This window comes from Lutra lutra, chromosome 8 (assembly GCF_902655055.1).
Source record: "Lutra lutra chromosome 8, mLutLut1.2, whole genome shotgun sequence".
Taxonomy (NCBI): Eukaryota; Metazoa; Chordata; class Mammalia; order Carnivora; family Mustelidae; genus Lutra; species Lutra lutra.
Window position 1 is genome coordinate 106,229,897 of NC_062285.1, and position 20,614 is coordinate 106,250,510.

General features: G+C 34.8%; 1 protein-coding gene across 1 annotated transcript in view; it reads left to right on the forward strand.

The window, feature by feature from the left end:
- PTPRQ (protein tyrosine phosphatase receptor type Q) overlaps nucleotides 1–20,614 on the forward strand; it is a 196,395-nt gene that overhangs the window by 41,813 nt on the left and 133,968 nt on the right. The window contains exons 17-19 of the mRNA XM_047741655.1: nucleotides 3,622–3,742; nucleotides 18,568–18,728; nucleotides 19,468–19,613. Coding sequence (XP_047597611.1) covers nucleotides 3,622–3,742; nucleotides 18,568–18,728; nucleotides 19,468–19,613 — 428 coding nt within the window. The remainder of the gene's footprint in view (nucleotides 1–3,621; nucleotides 3,743–18,567; nucleotides 18,729–19,467; nucleotides 19,614–20,614) is intronic.

The following is a 20,614-nucleotide window of genomic DNA, read 5'->3' on the forward strand; positions in this document are numbered from 1 at the left end:
AAATTTTGGTTTGAATGGTTTGAACATCAGCTACTGTATATTATGACTGTTTTTCAACTTTAATGTTCATAAGAATAGACATTTATATCAGTTTTGTAGTAGATTCTGTTATGTCAACCTGCAACCTTTTTTACTATATTAGGATTAGCTTGCTAATGAGTTCAGGCCAGTTTCCAGGTTTCTCTACATAATTTGCCAAGATGCTATTCTTGAATGTTAAAAGCCTTCATATTGAATATTTAAACTCATCTTCTCCTAACCTGAATAAAATCAACTTTACTACTGAGACCACTTTACACAGGTACCTCACCAAGTTCTAGGCATATATCATGCTAGGAAAATTACTTTTGAGGGATATATTTGGGATTTGGATTTGCATTTTATGTTTTATACATTGTATATATTTGAGACTGTTATTTTTATTTCTGCAAAGGGAAGTCCTGTTGTCACGAGGAATGTATCATAAGTGTTTGAAGGATATCTTCCTCCCCACTTTCAAATTTTTCCGTCCTCAAGTTTGGTCGCATTCTGTGGATGTTCAGATTCTAATCATTCACCAGGACAAAATATGCATTATATACTTTGAGAAGAAGGAAGGATTTTCTCTGCATTGTTCTTATTTTATTAAAAATGACGGTCTTCAGAGCCTTCTTCTCCATTTCAGGTCCTTCCCTATTTTTGCCTCCATCAAATTACTTCATCAAAGCATCCTGGTGGGCCACTCTGTTTATCCCAGGTTCTAAATACTCTCATGGGTTGGTCTTCCTTTGTCATTGCATCTCCTAACTATGCTAATTTCTCCACCAAAACTCACTTGTTCAAATTTTCATTTTTTCATAGTTGAATTCTTTGTGCTGAAAGAAAGTAAAAATTAATAAATAAATCCTTCCCAAAGGGATGATTGTTAAAGACTGGGGCATGGGTGAGGTTGGTTCTTTTTTCCATCTTAGATAATGCCTACGAAAGATGTACTGAATCATTTATACAATGCCCCTGTGAACATAGTACCCATTTTTTTTTCTAATTTAATGAAATAGTCCTGATGGTAAGAATTTGAGGTCTATATGAAAAACCTAAACCAGTAGTAAACATATATGCTGAGCTGACAGAGTTTTGTTTTTTACCACTTAAGTCAATAGTTCCAAACTCTACGGTATATCTGAATTACCTGGACTACTAAACATCATGGTATAAGTCATCATAGTGAATTTGCCATCTGAGTCCTTGGCCAAGTCATCAATATATTTGTTAATAAAAAGGGTGAAGAACAGACCCCTTTATTGAAAAATTTTAGCAAATCAAGAATGGATAAATGACTGAGAAGCTTTGCTTTCTTGGGTATTAGGTGCTCTTTGCCCTCATGAAACTTGTGGTTTAGTGGAAGAGATCTAAATTTGATTTGTGTGTAGATGAATAATCTTTATAGCTTTAGTTACTGGTTTAAATATTCCCCCAAGTAATTCCTAAGGACAAAAGAGGAATTTTAGTTACTCTGAGGTATCAGAGGAAGAGTAGCTAAGGAAGGTACACCTAAGCTGTGACCTGAAGGGAAGTGAGTGAAGAGGGAGGATGAGAGATAGGAAAGACCACAGCAGCTAGAGGGAGGAGGAGTCTTATGCATGCCCTTCTCACCTATTCTCATAAGCTCTGTCATGATGAACTGGAGAGATTGCAAAAGATATTGCATGTGTGGGCATCTGGTTGGCTCAGTGGGTTAAAGCCTCTGCCTTCCGATCAGGTCATGATCCCAGGGTCCTGGGATTGAGCCCCACATCGGGCTCTCTGCTCAGAGAGGGGGCCTGCTTCCTCCTCTCTCTCTCTCTCTGCCTGCCTCTCTGCCTACTTGTGATCTCTGTCTGTCAAATAAATAAATTTTAAAAATCTTTAAAAAAAAAGATTTTGCATGTATGTATTCTAATTTCCTTCTTTCTTTCTTTAAAGTAAATTTAATTTTTTAACATTTATTTTATGACTGAGAGTTTGTACCTCTTAGTCCCCCTCATCAATTTCATTTTTTTAAATTGTACTTCAGAATACAAATGCCAAAATGATAGTACATATTTTGTTTAGCTAGACTGGTAATTGTATTTAGTTAGCAACAAAAAGTTTGACATAAAAAAGGAAAACACTCAAGAATATCCTGAAATTAAAAATAAAACACTCAAAATTATCTGATATTTGACATAAAAGCCTGAAAGCATATTATAGAATAGAAATGTTTAGTTACAACATATTATGTTCAAAATCAGTACTATTTTTGATGGAAACCCTTTTTTTCCAATAATAAACAAAAATTAAGTTTGCAAAGATGTTAGTGAAAATATCATAGGCTTTTGTTTTGACAAATGACAGAGTTCTCAGAAGTATTTCATATCTTGGGAAACAGACATTTCCATGCGATATATGGATTCTTGTGATAATCAATATTTGATAGCATTTTTATTGTAGTGCTTGTGAGAATACCAAATGAAAATACGAATACAGCTGTCACCATTATTCTTTAGAATTCATCTCATAAAACTTTTCTCTGCTCAATAATTTTTTTGTTGTTGGAAAGTCGTTGTTACCAAAATAATGAAAACGCACAAATGCACATAGAAGCATATGTACACCCACAACTCTAGCTGAGATTATTCAGAAAATCAAAAATTAAAATAATTCAAGTAGCATTTTCTCCAAATTATTACAAAAAGTGATGTGCATGTGTGCTAATATATATATTAGGATTGTTCAAAGATCTGAACAAATTCTTAAAACTTCTATTAGCTACCTATGAGTTCACTTTCCATATATAACTATAACAATGATAAAAAGTTTTAATGATATATACCCTTCTGTATGCAAAAAGTTGTATATTAATCTTCTAAGACAGTACCGTGGTGCTATACAGTAGCTGAGAAATGCCATTCTAAATGTTTTATCTAAATGTAAATGTAAACTTGGTTAAGAAGGTTGCTAGTAATTGCGGAATGGCTAAGATATTTGAATCCTTATGCTGTCACAGCAGAATTAGAAGCAGACCCTAACCTGTCCATGTACTTGTTTATGTGCCACACTGGTTTTCTTTGTCACCATTCAATTTTGAAGACTCAGTGAACAGATTTTGATACTATTTTACAGTTTAAAGCAAGTGAAATTGAAGAATGTAGTTTTTATTCGTGAGGTCAGTCATTTTAACTGCTCTCCCCGTGTTATGCTTATCACTTTACCACTTCTTGAATGTGTGATTTTTTTCCCATCTCTTTTTATTGTTTGAGGAGCATTTTTACTACATACTATATTTATTCACCCCAGTAGTTTTATTTTTACTAGAGGATGATAATTTACCAAGATGTACTTGAACAGTAGGTGAATCACTGTGACATACTCCTTGTTCTTTTTTCTCATGAAATATTTTTTTCCATTGAATCACAGAAACAGATGTTCTAACGCCACCATGCAAAATCTCTTTTTATCATCTCATTTTGAAAGTAAACAATTAGTCTCCCATGCTCATGGAGAAAGGCACTGTACCTGATTCGTTTTACCAGGACGTTTGCAGTGAAAACTTTGGGTGTTTCCATTTTAGTGTTCTCTTATATATGTTTAATAAAATGTATTATCCTTACCCTAACTTTTCAGCTCCTGATTCTCCCCCCCAAGACTTCTCTGTAAAACAGTTGTCTGGTATCACGGTGAAGTTGTCATGGCAACCACCCCTGGAGCCAAATGGAATTATCCTCTATTACACAGTTTATGTCTGGTAAGAAACTTTTTTCTTTTTTGGAAATAGTTCTGAGAACAAGTATTAATCTGTAACATAATAGGAATGTAGTTTTTTTATTTTAGAATGTGATGCTACATTAAGAACCTGATTGTTAATAAGCTAGTTAATATGTTTTTTTAAAGAAACAAGTCTTTCCCATACTATGCAAAAGGTCCAACCATAGTCAAACAATATAATTTTTGTACCTAAAAAAGTATATATCATGCATAATTATACTAAATTTCTGCTCTTAAAAGCCATTGACTAATCAACTTATGTGTACAATCATATAATTTTAAACTCAGAGTTTTACACAAATATTCTGTGTATCACTGTCTTGTTAAGTTTCTTTGAGTAGAATAATTTTAACTAAAATTTAACTGTGAAAGCTATTTCTTCATAAATCTGTTATTTACAGCCAATTTTCCAAAGAAATTGAAGCAGTGTATCTCTTTTTTTTTTTTCTGGTCACCTTTACCCTGATTACCTATTCATGTGTCAGTTGTGTAAATGATTAAATACTATGGCTCAATTCACATCAGTTAACAACATGGGTCTACTGCTTCATGAAAACCCAGTAAATAAAAATCCTCACTTTGAGCTAACGCAAATCCTTTGAAAAGATTCACCAGGTAATATTTCCTAGTGGATTTTAAATATTTCAACTCAGAAAATACAATTTATATAATACTTTACAGAATACAGGCAATTCTTACCTTTATATTCCTGACTTGAAGGTCCAACACTGAGAGGCTATGATGTTTTAAAGAAGCCTACTCTTCTCTTTCCTAAATTAAGACTTTCCTTTCCCTAATAATCTCTTTAAACCCTTTGCATACCACTCTTTAGGGCTACACTTCCTGATTTTTTTCATTGCCTGATTCCTAGTCATTTTGCCTAGTCATGAAAAAAATGAGGGTGACATGGGAAATATCAGTAGGAAGAGAAGCAATGAGAAGAAGGTAACCATTCTCTTCTGTGGCTCAGTTCATTCATTATCAATTTTTCATTACTTCATTCAACAAAACTGATAAAGTGCTGTATACCAGTGAAGGAGACATACATATGCCTCCTGCCGTCAAGGAGCTTACATTCTTAAAGTGGACTAATATCCCAGAAACAAACAAATGAAGGAAAGTCAGGGGAAAGAGAACTGTTTTTGATGGGATGCTTAAGGAAATCATTTCCAGAGTTCACAGTCTGGATGGCAAGCTTTTTATCAAATGAAGATCTACAAGGTGGAATTTATCAAGAAGAGAGAACATCAGCTGTATAGGCTCTGTGAAGAAACATAATTTGTTATTTTGAAGACCAGAGATGTCAGTGTTGTTTGCGGGGTTAGAGAGACAAGGGTTATACTGAGAGGTTGGAGGCAGCCAAAGGTCAGGAGCTGAACCACAAAAAGGATTTGATTTTTTAAATTTTAACTATAATGAGAATTATTGGATAATTTTAAGCACTTTGGATACTTTATGGAGAAAGAATTGTAGAATTGTAGATAGCAAAACTGTTAGCGGGGATAGTAGCTAGGAGACTATTTTAGTGGTCTGGGCAATAGATGTTACTGGCAATGGACAGAAGTGGGCAGCTTTTTTCTACATTTAGGAAGGAAAGTTGACAGGACTTGGAGATACATTGGATGTGTGGATAAAAAAAAAAGATGAATCAATGATGACTTTTAGACTTTTGGATCAAGAATGATGACTTTGAGATTTTTGACACCATTTTATTGAGTTAGAAAAAATGGAACTGAAGTAAGTTAATAAAAGTGAATATCACTTTAAGATTTTACAACTGGGGTTTCTGGCCCATGCTGTAGGGACAATCTCATCCCTCTATATAGTGATCATGCTATGTAAACTCAACTTCCCAGTGGTGCAGTCTCTCTCCTCTTTTGAGGTGTGTCTCTTTTCTTTCTCAGTTAGTAAGATGGATTCTAGGTGCAAGGGAAGCCCACTGAAAGTGGGGTCAGGGAATCTCAAGTCTGTGGATATTACGGCTCATCTTACCTGGCTTTTTGGGAATTGTGTTGTTGCTCACCTGTAGTCATAGCTTCTAGTTTCAAGGTTCTGATTTTCTGTTTTGTCCTTGATCCAACCTCAGGCTTATTCTAGTGCCCTAGCTCTCTTAGCATTCTTGTCTTAACCTTCAGGTAGCCAGATGCTGTCACTAATTTGCAGTGGGCAGGATTGCAAAGGTGACTTCCAGATGATCTACTAGAGGGGCTTTTAGATCTTGTGAATATGGTGGCATACTGAAGACAGAGATTTCGTAAGAGGCTTGTTATTTTTCTCTCCATCCTGAGAAGGAACAAGCCCTTCTTACTGTCATTCAGAGTTATTCACAGAGACACTGAGTCAGAGAAGCTGCTCCTAGGATCAGCTGAGAGTTTAAGATGGCAGAATTAGGGTGGTCAATACATGGGGCATCACCCAAGAGAATCACCTCTCTCCTTTGTTATACAGGGAGCCAGAGAATTTCTTTTAAGACATTGAAATATATCCCCAGCTGTAGGATAACTCCAAAAGAAATACTTGAGCACACCCTGGATCACAGAAAATTCATCAAAACCAGCAAATAGTCAAAAAAGCAAAGCAGCAACTAACCAACAATATTAAGACTCTTGTAGGGAAAGAAATCCTTGAGTCAGGGCTGCTGCATCATTTGTCAAGAACAGGCTACTGACATGTATTTTACTGTTGACTGCCTGTCTGAGTCTAGAATGTTACTGAAAATTTTATATGTATATTTTACTGAGCAGGCAGTAATTGAGCCTCTCCATTCAGAAAGTTCCACTTCAGTAAATAAGACACTTGGAAGTCAAAGTAGCCATGAGAATCATGCTGACTTCACTGGTTTCATAATCCAGGGGCAGGGTTCAACTGCAGCTGCCCCACAGCCTGTTTGGAGTAAGGTGTCCTTGTGAAAAATGAACTTGGAGTCCAGTTGTGGGAATGTGGCCACTTTGTCCTGACTCGTTCAGTTAAAAAGCCATTCTTTGACCTTCCAAGTGCCTGAGTGTGTGTGTAACTTATTGGACAGCCAAGCCTGATAAAGTTGTTGGAATGAATATGTGAATCTTTCTTTTTAAGTATTAAAATAAATGTTCTTTAAAGGTACATAAATTTATTAAAACTTTAAAGTTATTTCACAACTTATTGAGATTAAAAAATAAACTCTTACTATATTAACTCTAACAACATAGACCTCCCAGGAATTAGATTTGAAAAGATATAGAAAGAACTCCTTATAAAAGGTTTTAATATTACATTTTTTTGTTAAACTGGGACTTGGAACACTTTTGGAGACATGGGGTTGAATTCTGGCTCTGCCTTTCAATTAATTATCTGTGTGGTTCTCTTAAAATACTGGATAAATGGTGGTACTGTTATTAACAGTGTTCCTATTTCAGGGGTTCACATTTCTTTCATACTTCTCAGTTTCCATTATTTTGGTTGTTCCAGTAATTACCAAATTCTTTTAAAAACAACATCTTTGGATATTTCTTATTTTCAGTATATCTACAAAATCCAGACTGCCAATTTTATTCATTATAATGGGTGACTTCTCTCTTTGTCATGAATATTTCTCTACAAAAAGAGGGTTAATGTGCAGACATTTTATAACCACTACTATGTGAGTCACATTTGATTTTTAGATGGTGTGCACAGAAATCTGCTTTAACTAATTGCATTTTTAAATGATGTTTCTTTTTAAACTTTGTTTTGTGTAATAGCTTTTATCAATTTATCAAGATGGTGAAGTAGCATTTATCCCTCAGTTGTATTGATGTTATGTTTCTATGTGTCTAAACGATAAACAATCTTTGCATTGCAAGGGCAACCACCATTAAATAAACGAATTCCTATTGAAGCAGTTGCTTTTTTTAATATACTTTGGATTGAGGTATAATATTGTAGTAAACTGATAAACAAAGCTCATTTATTTACTTTATATAGATCTTCCTTAATTTGCAATAAGGTTACATCCTGATAAACACCTAAGTTGAAAGTATCATTAAGTCAAAAGTGTATTTAATATACTTAACCTTCAGAATATCACAGTTTAGCCCAGCCTACCGAAATGTGTTTAGAACACCTATATTAGCCTAGAGTTGGGCAAAATCATCTAACACAGACCTCCTCTACAATAAAGTGTTGAACACATCATGTAATTTATTGAGTACTTTACTGAAACAGAATGGTCATATGGGTACAGTATCCTTGTAGGTATATTGATCCTCATGATTGTGTGGCTGACTGGGAGCTGTGGCTTGCTGCCTCTCCCAGCATCACAAGAGAGGACTCTACTACATATGGCTAGCCTAGGAAAAGGTCAAAATTTAAAATTCCAAGTATACTTTCTACTGAATGTGTGTTGCTCCTCACATCATTGTGAAATGGAAAAATCCTTTAGAATAACCATTGTAAGTTGGGAACCATCTATAGTTGAACTCAACTTAGATTTGTTTAGCAATTTTGCTTCTATCTTTTTAGTAAAACTTAACAGTAGTTTTCTTTTTTGTTGTTGTTTATAAAACTTCCAGGTGAATGCCATATAAGGTATAGCTAAAAGATTGGAGTGAAAGTAAGGTTGAAAATTCTAGCTTAGGGCGCCTGGGTGGCTCAGTGGGTTAAGCCGCTGCCTTCGGCTCAGGTCATGATCTCAGGGTCCTGGGATCGAGTCCCGCATCGGGCTCTCTGCTCGACAGGGAGCCTGCTTCCCTCTCTCTCTTTCTCTCTCTCTCTCTGCCTGCCTCTCTGTCTACTTGTGATCTCTCTCTGTCAAATAAATAATAAATAAAATAAAAAAAAATTCTAGCTTATGTACAAATTTTGGCTTTTAAATGTTTCTCATTTTCTTAGTAGTAATTTTGAATCAGTCAGTCTGACAAATGTTTATAAAACTCTGTGGGGAGATAAAAATATAGAGAGAATTTAAAAATGATTGTAAGCTAATTGGAGATAAAATATCTGTGTGAAATAATTCTAAAAATATTTGCTAAGTAGTATATTAGGAAGTCAGCTTTTTAAAAAATGTCCATTGTCAAATAATTTCCCACATAACATAAAAGTTTAACTTTGGAAATGGCCTTATATATGCTAAAAGTATACTTAGTTCTGTTGCTTCCAGTTTTCTACAATATTTCCCCCCTAGTAAAACTACCTGTTTGAGCATACAATATAGATCAATAATCAGAAAGGGAAGGTTGTAAAGTTAGATTGATAAATCAGTATAACACCTCAGTGGAAACAGTCCAGTAGTCTCCCCTTAACTGTGGTTTTGGTTTCTGCAATATCACCTACCCACAGTCAGCTGCAGCCCCAAAGTAGATGATCCTCCTGACAAATTATCAGGTCAGTAAGAGCCTAATGCTGCCTCACCATGCCTGCGCCATTCAGCTCACTTCATTTCATCACGTAGACATTTTATCATCTTACGTCATCATAAGAACAAGGCTGAGTAGAGTACAATAAGATGTTTAAGAGAGAGAGAGGCCACATTCATGTGATTTTATTATGGTATCTTATTATAATCATTCTGTTGAATTATTAGCTACTGTTGTTAATCTCTTACTGTGCCTAACTTATAAAGTTCATCATAGGTATGTATGTATAGAAAGAATATACATAGGGTTCAGAGTTACCTGTGGTTTCAGGCAGAAATCCACTGAGGGTCTTGGAATGTATCCTCTGTGGATTAAGGACAATGAAGCCTTGGAGGCATGGGAGTGAACCGTGCCAGGATGTTGATAAGTAGCATTATAGAGATAGAATATTGGGGTCACATTAGGCTGGGAGAGATACGAACACATGTAGAGAAAGTGGTTCAATACAAGGATGCCCTTGAATTGTTTAACTTGAGGTTTCTAGGGGATATTAAAAACTCCCATGTCAGTTTTATCTTGTTAGTCATTTTTCTGAATGACCTAGATGAAGGTGGGTGTCAAGTCACAGACAGGCTCCTTGTGGGCCACCTGTGCTTTGCTGGACCTGTGAACCATTAGTCAATTTTGATTAGAATTCTGTCAGCATTTTACAATGAACAGATCTCTAGTAAAACTTCAGGTTCCTTTGTTTCTTGCAGAAATCAGGAAGTTTGCCATATTCCCTTTGATAAAAAATCAGCTGGAGTTAAATAGAAGCTGTCTTTAGATGGGGCATTTGCTTGACAATTTACCACAGTTCCTACCACACCCTGTTTCAAATCCAGTCTTCTTATTTATTTTGCTTGGGTGGATCTTGAATCTTTACACCCTCAATTTGGGGGTCTTTAAATCACATTTGTGATAGGTACACAGCTGGGAGAGATTGGTATTTCCTTGTGTTACAGACTTAGGGAACAAAACCTCTTGGAAAGCTAGGCAAAAAGGCCCAAGAGGGATAGTGTAGTAGTTAATATTTTGGGACAAATGTGTTTGGTTCCTTACCTATATTTCTTTATTTATTTCTCATAAAAATATCATAAAGAGAATGTTATTCCCATTTTGTAGGTGTGGAAACTGAGTTCTGAGATTAAGGAGTTATTTGAGTTTACAGAGCTAGAAGATAACAGTAAGAATTCAAACCTAGATCTGTCTTAGTTCTAAATCATACATTTCTCAAATCACTAGGAATAAGTGTTATAACTGGCATCTGTTCTAAATACTCAGCAGTATACCTATGGAATTAAGGAAGTCTTAGTTTGATAAAAGTATTTGTGAGAAACACTTACAGGGTTATAATAAATTAAGCTTATTGCATCAACATATATGGGCTATTTCTATAAAAAAATCACTGGTTTGTTATTGGTCTGCATTAATTGATGGACTATATTCATTGTGAGAGAATAAGTACACTGTTTCATGTGCAAACCATTTGGATTTGTAGACAAAATAGAGCTTGTTCAGGGAGGAAGGGATGCAGATGGTGAAAATACTCAGAATCAAGGCATGTGAGAAACTGCTGGGAGAACAGGAAGAGGTTTCAGTCAAGACTTTTAGCTTCAAGTGCCTGGACCCAACTTAAATAAGCTTCAGCAAAAATGGGAATTTATTGACACATGGCTGAAAATCCAGGATATGCTAATTGGATGTGGGAGCTCAAATAATTTCATTAGATGTGGTTAACAGTAAGAGCTTGTGGGGATAACAGCAAAGCAACCGCATATCTTGAGTATAATGGTTCAGGAGGAAAGCAGGAGATGATGAAGCTAGAGAGGTGGGCAGCCCAGACACATGAATTTTTGAGGCTTGAATAAGGGTTTACATATATCTCTATCTGTCCATCTATCAGGAGAATATGAATCTCAATATTGTATGGGATTTTAAATTTTTATTTTAGCCATGTACCCAAAGATCACACTGCTAGAGAAAATACTCCAAGGACTTTCTAGTCCTTTTTTAATAAAATTCAAACTTCTTATTCTGGCCTAAGGGATATCCACTCTCAGGGAATGAAATCTTTCTCCTTCAGCTGAAGCACAATCCCTCCTCCTATCTTCCGGTCCTTAATTCCGTGTGTCTGCTCCAAGATCATAGTTTATAAATGGTTCCCTATCTTCAACCTCATTCTCTTTTTCTTTTAATCTTATAAGTGTGTATTTTCTGCAAAGGCAAACAAACAAGACAAAACCAAACCAAATCAACCAGCTAACCAAATGATGACAGTAAGAATAATAGCAACGACAAATAAATACCCTGCTTTCACTCAGACTCTCTCTGAAACACTATTAAGAGCTTTAGGATCATAGAATATGCACCTATTTTTGTCTTAATTAGTTTGGGGTTGTTTAATACATAATTGTGAGTTTATACGAACTCAGCTATGCAGGTAATTGTTCTAGACTAAAGCGCAACATAGTCAAGCAATTTCCTTATACTGGGAAAATTTGTGAAAATCACCTGTTCATAGAGGAAGAGAATATTTGACGGAGTCATGTATGTGGATGTTTAAATTATTATTGGAAGTGTTATATACTGAGTGAAATGGTTAATCTAGATTATGCTTTGAAAACGTAGGAATGGGCAAGGATGGATGTGTCATTAGATTAGATTACCCACATGGAACAAAATGCCAAATGATGAAAGTTAGAATTAAGACCACAACTTTTCAAAGGATCTCAGACCTTGTGTGGAAAATCATTCACATCCATGCTTAGGGAAATGGAATTTGTCTGAGTCTTCCCAGGTGGTTTTGGTACTCAGCATTCCTCCACTGGTGATTCTTGCTTACCACGATCTTGATGTGGTAAAAGATGAGCAAAGAAAGTACTAAACCAGACCAAAAAAATTGCTTGTATACCCTAGAATTTACTTTATGCCCTAGAAGTCAAAATGTGCTCAGTTTTTTTTGAAAAAAAAAAAATCATAACTTAATGAGGAAATAACTTTGTTTTAAGGATTACATTAATCCCATCCCAAGACATTTCTTGGTAACATTGGTGTTATGAATGAGATAGACAGAAAAATCACATCTTATATTTATTCAGCATGGTTTCAAGGTCATTCAAATGATTTTGATGTCTCAAATTCAAGAAAGCTTTTAAAATGTTCTAATAAGTTTCCAGAATTAAATCAGTAAAATAAAGGCACTGAGTACTCCCCTCAAGTTTTTCTCAATTTGAAAATTTACACTGACTAGGGAGGTTTGCCTGCTGTTGAAAGTTATCTATTTCAGAGATTAAGTATTGTTGACATTTATATTCCTTCCTTTTCTACACAGTTTATACTTTTGGATATGTAAGACTTAAACCTGTTTTGTCAGAGAGGCCTCTATTCTTTCTCTCCCCACCCCTCTTCTACTCACAAACCTTACAAACTAACTTTCTAGTCAACAGTTTCCTGCATCTTTGGGAGTTATGCTTTATTCTCCTTTTCTAAATGTTACCAATAGATAAATTTTACAAATTTAACTTTTTTTCACTGATTTAATTTTTTTGCTCATCAACTTTTCTTTGCTGTTAGCCACTGATGGGTGGGATGGGGGAGGTGTTATACTTAAAGGGATCCCATTGTTATTAATGAATTGTTTTATAATTATTTACTGTTCTATTTTGAGAACAGCAGCTACATCTTACTCATATCTATTTTTAACATAGTCCCTGAATAAATTAGATGTTCAATAAATTTTGTCAAATGTTGATTGCATGCATATCATTTCTAAATTCAGAGGGCCTGGGGAAGTATCTATCCTTTGTTTGGAGTACTAATTGGAAGTCTTTCTAATTCTAATATATAGACTATATATATAGTCTAATATAATATATAGACTAATAATTAGTCTTTCTATTCTATATACTCTCTCTATATAGAATATATTCTATATATTCTAATATGTCTATATATTCTATATAGACATATTAGACTATTCTATAGTCTAATATAATATATAGACTAATAATTAGTCTTTCTAATTCTAATATATATTGTTTTCCATTTAAACCATTACAATAAAATATAGAAAAGGAAATGTGTACACTATGCAAAAAAGAAGAAAGGACCACATATGACCAATATACATATGAAAAGATATTCTATCTCACAAATGGTTAGGAATGTACAGATTAAATAGATTTTTCTTTTATTTTGGTCAAGCTTGTAGTAAGTAAAAAGATTAATATCCAAACTAGTGATAAGAGTTTGCCAAAAGGTGTGCTCTCACACATTGTAGTTGTGGCTCTAAATTATAATCATTTATAATTTGGGACAGAAACAATTTTGGAACAGTAATCATTAAAAAAAAAATCAAACCATTTGAATCAATGATTACCTACTGGGAATTTAACCTACAGAAATTCAAGTGCCGTTATGAAAAGGCATTTGTGTAAGAATGATTGCTGTATCATGATTAGTAACTAAAAGAGAGAGAGAAAGAGAGAAAAAGCCACATAAATGTTAGTTTTACAGAAGAATGGCTGAATAACTATGATACATCCAAATTAGGGAACTACAAAAAAAATAATGATATAGATCATTGTTATTGTTAATCACATAAATCATAATAAGCCAAAAACAATCAAGATATAGAAGAACAGTACCATGCTGTCTTGATGATGACAGCTTTGTAATAGAGCTTGAAGTCCGGAATTGTGATGCCACCAACTTTGGCTTTCTTTTTCAATATTCCTTTGGCTATTCGAGGTCTTTTCTGGTTCCATATAAATTTTAGGATTATTTGTTCCATTTCTTTGAAAAAAAATGGATGGTACTTTGATAGGAATTGCATTAAATGTTTAGATTGCTTTAGGTAGCATAGACATTTTCACAATATTTATTCTTCCAATCCAGGAGCATGGAACATTTTTCCATTTCTTTGTGTCTTCCTCAATTTCTTTCATGAGTACTTTATAGTTTTCTGTGTATAGATTCTTAGTCTCTTTGGTTAGGTTTATTCCTAGGTATCTTATAGTTTTGGGTGCAACTGTAAATGGGATGGACTCCTTAATTTCTCTTTCTTCTGTCTTGTTGTTGGTGTAGAGAAATGCAACTGATTTCTGTGCATTGATTTTATATCCGGACACTTTACTGAATTCCTGTACAAGTTCTAGCAGTTTGGAGTGGAGTCTTTTGGGTTTTCCACATATAGTATCATATCATCTGCAAAGAATGAGAGTTTGACTTCTTCTTTGCCAATTTGGATGCCTTTAATTTCTTTTTGTTGTCTGATTGCTGAGGCTAGGACTTCTAGTACTATGTTGAATAGCAGTGGTGATAACGGACATCCCTGTCGTGTTCCTGACCTTAGCGGAAAAGCTTTCAGTTTTTCTCCATTGAGAATGATATGTGCGGTGGGTTTTTCATAGATGGCTTTGATAATATTGAGGTATGTGCCCTCTATCCCTACACTTTGAAGAGTTTTGATCAGGAAGGGATGCTGTACTGGAACAGAATAGAGAGCCCAGAAATAGACCCTCAACTCTATGGTCAACTCATCTTCGACAAAGCAGGAAAGAATGTCCAATGGAAAAAAGACAGCCTCTTCAATAAATGGTGTTGGGAAAATTGGACAGCCACATGCAGAAAAATGAAATTGGATCATTTCCTTACACCACACACGAAAATAGACTCAAAATGGATGAAGGATCTCAATGTGAGAAAGGAATCCATCAAAATCCTTGAGGAGAACACAGGCAACAACCTCTTCGACCTCAGCCGCAGCAACATCTTCCTAGGAACATCGCCAAAAGCAAGGGAAGCAAGGGCAAAAATGAACTTTTGGGATTTTATCAAGATCAAAAGCTTTTGCACAGCAAAGGAAACAGTTAACAAAACCAAAAGACAACTGACAGAATGGGAGAAGATATTTGCAAATGACATAACAGATAAAGGGCTAGTGTCCAAAATCTATAAAGAACTTAGCAAACTCAACACCCAAAGAACAAATAATCCAATCAAGAAATGGGCAGAGGACATGAACAGACATTTCTGCAAAGAAGACATCCAGATGGCCAACAGACACATGAAAAAGTGCTCCACATCACTCGGCATCAGGGAAATACAAATCAAAACCACAATGAGATATCACCTCACACCAGTCAGAATGGCTAAAATTAACAAGTCAGGAAATGACAGATGCTGGCGAGGATGCGGAGAAAGGGGAACCCTCCTACACTGTTGGTGAGAATGCAAGTTGGTGCAACCACTCTGGAAAACAGCATGGAGGTTCCTCAAAATGTTGAAAATAGAACTACCCTATGACCCAGCAATTGCACTGCTGGGTATTTACCCTAAAGATACAAACGTAGTGATCCAAAGGGGCATGTGCACCTGAATGTTTATAGCAGCAATGTCTACAATAGCCAAACTATGGAAAGAACCTAGATGTCCATCAACAGACGAATGGATAAAGCAGATGTAGTATATATACACAATGGAATACTATGCAGCCATCAAAAGAAATGAAATCTTGCCATTTGCGACGACGTGGATGGAACTAGAGGGTATCATGCTTAGTGAAATAAGTCAATCGGAGAAAGACAACTATCATATGATCTCCCTGATATGAGGGAGAGGAGATGCAACATGGGGGGTTAAGGGGATAGGAGAAGAGTAAATGAAACAAGATGGAATTGGGAGGGAGACAAACCATAAGTGACTCTTAATCTCACAAAACAAACTGAGGGTTGATGGGGGGAAGGGGGTTGGGAGGGGGGTGGGATTATGGACACTGGGGAGGGTATGTGCTATGGTGAGTGCTGTGAAGTGTGTAAACCTGGTGATTCGCAGACCTGTACCCCTGGGGATAAAAATATATGTTTATAAAAAATAAAATTAATAAAAATTAAAAAAAAAACGATATAGAAGAACACATACTTTAATAAGTGGAAATAAAAAACTCTAATGGAACACCTAACAGTCCTGTTATAATATTTTCAAACTAATAAGAACAAAACGGAGGTCTTTAAACCAAGCCAGTTAAAAACCAAAAGATGATGGCAGTGTACAGCCAGGGTTTCTCATGCACAGGATGGAGTGACCCATCTGAGCAGCAGGACAGCTCAGAAATTCCTCTTTGGAGGGCAGAGAGCTCAGGCGTCAGCCCAGAGGTTCATGAGTCTTTCCTCCAATCTGGCAACTGCATTAGAGCAAGGAGGATGGAGTCAGTTCCTTGGAGACAGAGCACTTCCCTCATATTTTACTTCCACGTTCTCAGTTATAGAGCAAACTCTTTATCTGTGTTCTGAATTTGGATCAGAATTTGGAATTTCAATTGAGTTTACTTACGCTCAGATTTTTTTTTTACCTTAGTCATTAAAATATCAGCAACAATCCTAAATTCCAAATGAAAAACAAACAAGCCTGAAATAGAAAGATGTATCAGTATCTGAAAAATGTTGTTAGTACTATATTGTCTCAGGGTAACCCAGAACAGATGTAGAAACTATGTTGGTATATGCTGAGGTGGATTATTGGTTTTGTTATTCAGATAATTCATAAAGACTATCTTCTTACTGAAATATCTGGATATATGAGACAAAATTTACTCTGACCTGCCTTTTCCAGGTAATTGCCTCCACTCTACATTATTTATGGAACATAATCAGGCTTTTTCTTATTGTAGGCATAGTCATCTGCAGTATTTTGTTGTGAAGATCAGGGCAAGAAGGTAGTGACGCAAGGCAGAGGATAGCATTGAAAAATATGCTTGAAAAGGAATTTTAAAAATAGGTAAAGTGCAATTAGATTACTTTAGCTAATTCCATAGCTTTGGAGATCTGAATTGGATTAACCATACTGCAGTGTCTAATGACCTGTGACCAATGACAGGAGTATGGAATTGGGTAGAGTTTCTGTGACAAGGCATTTCTCTGAGACTAACAGCCACAGCATTAAGTTCTAAGAGCCCCCTCCTGGGTCTCAGTGAAGTCCCGACTGTCTCTGAGAGATTGTCTGATGGAACTGTTTCAAATTGCTGAACAGCCTTGCTAATCCTGTCCGTCTCCAATCACATACCCTGAATCCATATTTTTCTCACTATGGTAAGCTTTCCAACTACTTTTCAGATAACCACACTTAATATTTGGAGTGGATTGACACTTTTGTAATAGTAAAACCATGCCTGAGATGTCTGTCTTTGTGGATACCCTTCATTATTTTAATGGCAAAGAGAGAGCATTTTTACTCAGAGGAAATATCCATTTACTTCTTGGGTGCTTTGTGATACTTCAGAGGAAAAATGAGATTATGTGAAAGATATATACTTTTTCTGTGATGTTGATCATGTTCCCTTACTTACATTCTTTCATAAGTAATTTTATTGCTTTTTAAAATCTGAATTTTTAAAAAAAGATTATTTATTTATTTGAGAGACAGAGGTGGGGGGAAGGACAGAGGGAGAGGAGAATCTTCAAGAAGACTCCCCACTGAGCACAGAGCCTGATGTGGGGCTCCATCCCAGGACCCTGAGATAATGACCTGAGTCAAAATAAAGAACCAGAAGCTAACTGACTGAGCCACCCAGAGCCCTTAAACTTCTTCTTAAATGCTGTTTTCAGCACCCCTCTATATACATGTTCATTTTTTAATTTAGATTTTAATCGATACTTAATTCAAAACTATAGAAACTCTATGAGCATGAAATAAGATAATTGTAGTATTATATTACTTAGCAACATTTTGTTCTTTAGACTTTCTTTTCCCTCTTGTGATTTCAGTACTTACTTGGAGAGTTTTTAATCAACATTTATTTGTGTTTCCTTTTGTGGAGTGACATTTTAAATACTTCTAAGATTTTAATTTGATGAAAGACATGAGCTCTACCTTTTTCTTTTTTGTATGTTATACATACATTCTTTTTAGTATGTTTCCAGTTATTATATAATTTATTATTGGAAATTAATAATTAAAGGTTAATTAATATAATGAATAAATGAAGGGTAACCCGTAAGCTCGCTATTTTAGTTGATACGACCATTCAAATATTTACTATTTTTTTGAATTGGTCGAAGGTAAATATTACTTTTGTGCAATACATATGAAAAGTGAATTTGACAAATAAAGAGTATAAATAAGATATTGTCAACACTTAAAAAGTACAAATATTTGAACAATTAAAACATGGGTATGAAAAGGAATAGTGTAATTATTTGGACTACATAGTATTCCTAGAGATCTATTGAAATCAGCCAAGCAAGTTCATGTATGAATATCTTATTAACACTTGATTAAATTACTGAATATACTTGAAAACAAAAGAAATTTATTTATTGAATTATTCTGAATTTTACTCTTCAGCCTTTCAGAATAAGTGGCATTTTTATCCTGTTTTAATGTGCTTGTGCTCAAAATGTATGTGTAATGTTTAATAGTCAATTATACAGATAATTTCTTTTTTTTCTCCCAGGGATAGATCATCATTTAAAGCTATTAATGTAACTGAAACATCATTAGAGTTCTCAGATTTGGACTATGATATTGAATATAGTGCTTATGTAACAGCTAGCACCAGGTTTGGTGATGGGAAAATGAGAAGCAGTATCATTAACTTTCGAACACCTGAGGGAGGTGAGTTCTTTTGGATGTAGGCCAAGTAAAAGAATATCCTACTTAGAAAAAATAAGCAGTAAATATCAAAATGTATTATTAAACCCAACATCTGTCATCATTTTGGAGGCAAAATTGCTTTTTGGTCATTTCCCAGCTCTGTGATGTTGGGAAAATTAATCTTTCTGTGCCTCAGTTTCCTATCTTTAATTCCATATTAATTCCATATTAATGGAAACAATGTATACCTAATTTACAGGCTCCTTATGAGGCTTAAATGAGTTTATATTTGCAAATGCACCCAGTACAGAACTTGACACTTACTAAGCATTTTACATATTTGTTAAATGAAACGCACTAAAATTCATGAAGTCAGCTTTTTACCTTTGTTCTCTGTTATTTGGTTTCAAGATTCTAAATTAAATTAGAATTTCATATTACGTGCTTTATATTGTAGACTTGTTATGATGTTGTTTTCAAATACAGGGCAATAGGCATGTTTTAGAGCTGAGATAGTGTTTTATGAGTAAAAAAAATCTAATAGTCCTCTGCTTGGGTATTGCTAAGATATAGTGTGAGAGGGATGACCCAACCAGCCTATGGATTTCAATTTCATTTCTGACTTCTGATTAGGTATTATTCCTAATTTAATTTTTTTTATGAAAAAAGATGGTCATTACTTATCAAAGACAGGTATTTAGATTTCAAACATTATTTGGAACCACAAGTACAGTCTTCTGTTCAAATTTTTTTTTTATAGCACCAAGTGATCCTCCCAAAGATGTTCATTATGTAAATCTCAGTTCTTCATCAATAATGCTCTTTTGGATGCCTCCTTCAAAACCTAATGGGATTATACAATATTATTCAGTTTATTACAGAAATACTACAGGTACTTTTGTGCAGGTAAGACCTGAGTTTTCTCCTAGTTCTTTATTTATATCCTTCAGTTTTATTGATAAAGACTTGGCATGGTAGAAAAGTCATTTTTCTTACACTGATAATTATGCATAGACATTTTGTAAAACTCCCACTGACGTTAAGAAAATGTGGTGGAAAAATGTCAGATACATTTTAATCTAGCTATGCATGCTCACACATTTCAAATGTATTGCTAACAATGAAGCGACCACCTATTTAAAATTCTGTGTATAAATACGGCCCTTAATTCTACTTCTCCAAGAAGTGTTCTCTAAAGAGTTGATGGTTTAATTTACCCTCAGTTATTTCTTAGCTAAATTTTCCCCTTTTGTTTGTATACAGTACAAGTTTGGATATGTTTGGGTATTTTTCCTCAATTTTGAAAATTTTCAACTGCTAGCAGGAAGGGTTGTTGTTGTTACTTAGTATTAGATGTAATAAAACTACTAGTAATGTGGTTATTTAACTTGAAGTATGCAGGGTTTTAGGATTGCATAGTTTTTTGATGTGAATGATAGTTGTGAAGATAACTAAAATGCATTTCATTTAGAGAAATGGTTTCAATTTACTCAATAGAAATCCTTTATTTATCCAAACTAAATATTTTATAGACCTCTAATATATGAAAAGGATGAAACTGGAATGGTTGTGATTGAATCAGAAATAGAGAGAGTTGGAATATAATTTGGAAAAAAACCAATTTCAAAGAAATACTACAATTTACAATCTCGGGAAGCAAAGCAGGATTTATTGTATTATTTGCTTTAGTTTAGGCTGATCAGTAGAGTCAGACCAGAATTTTACTAGCTATCTCAGGACTAACCCAGCAGTGAATAAGAGAAATCCAAGGTTGGTTTGGTTTTGATATTCTGCTCAAAACCCTCTAAGGGTAGGGGTTGAATAAGTGTGACTACTTAAAACTTCATGCCAAAAGGAAAACGACTTTGTACAAGACATGGAGATATAGATATATATGTAGCTATAGA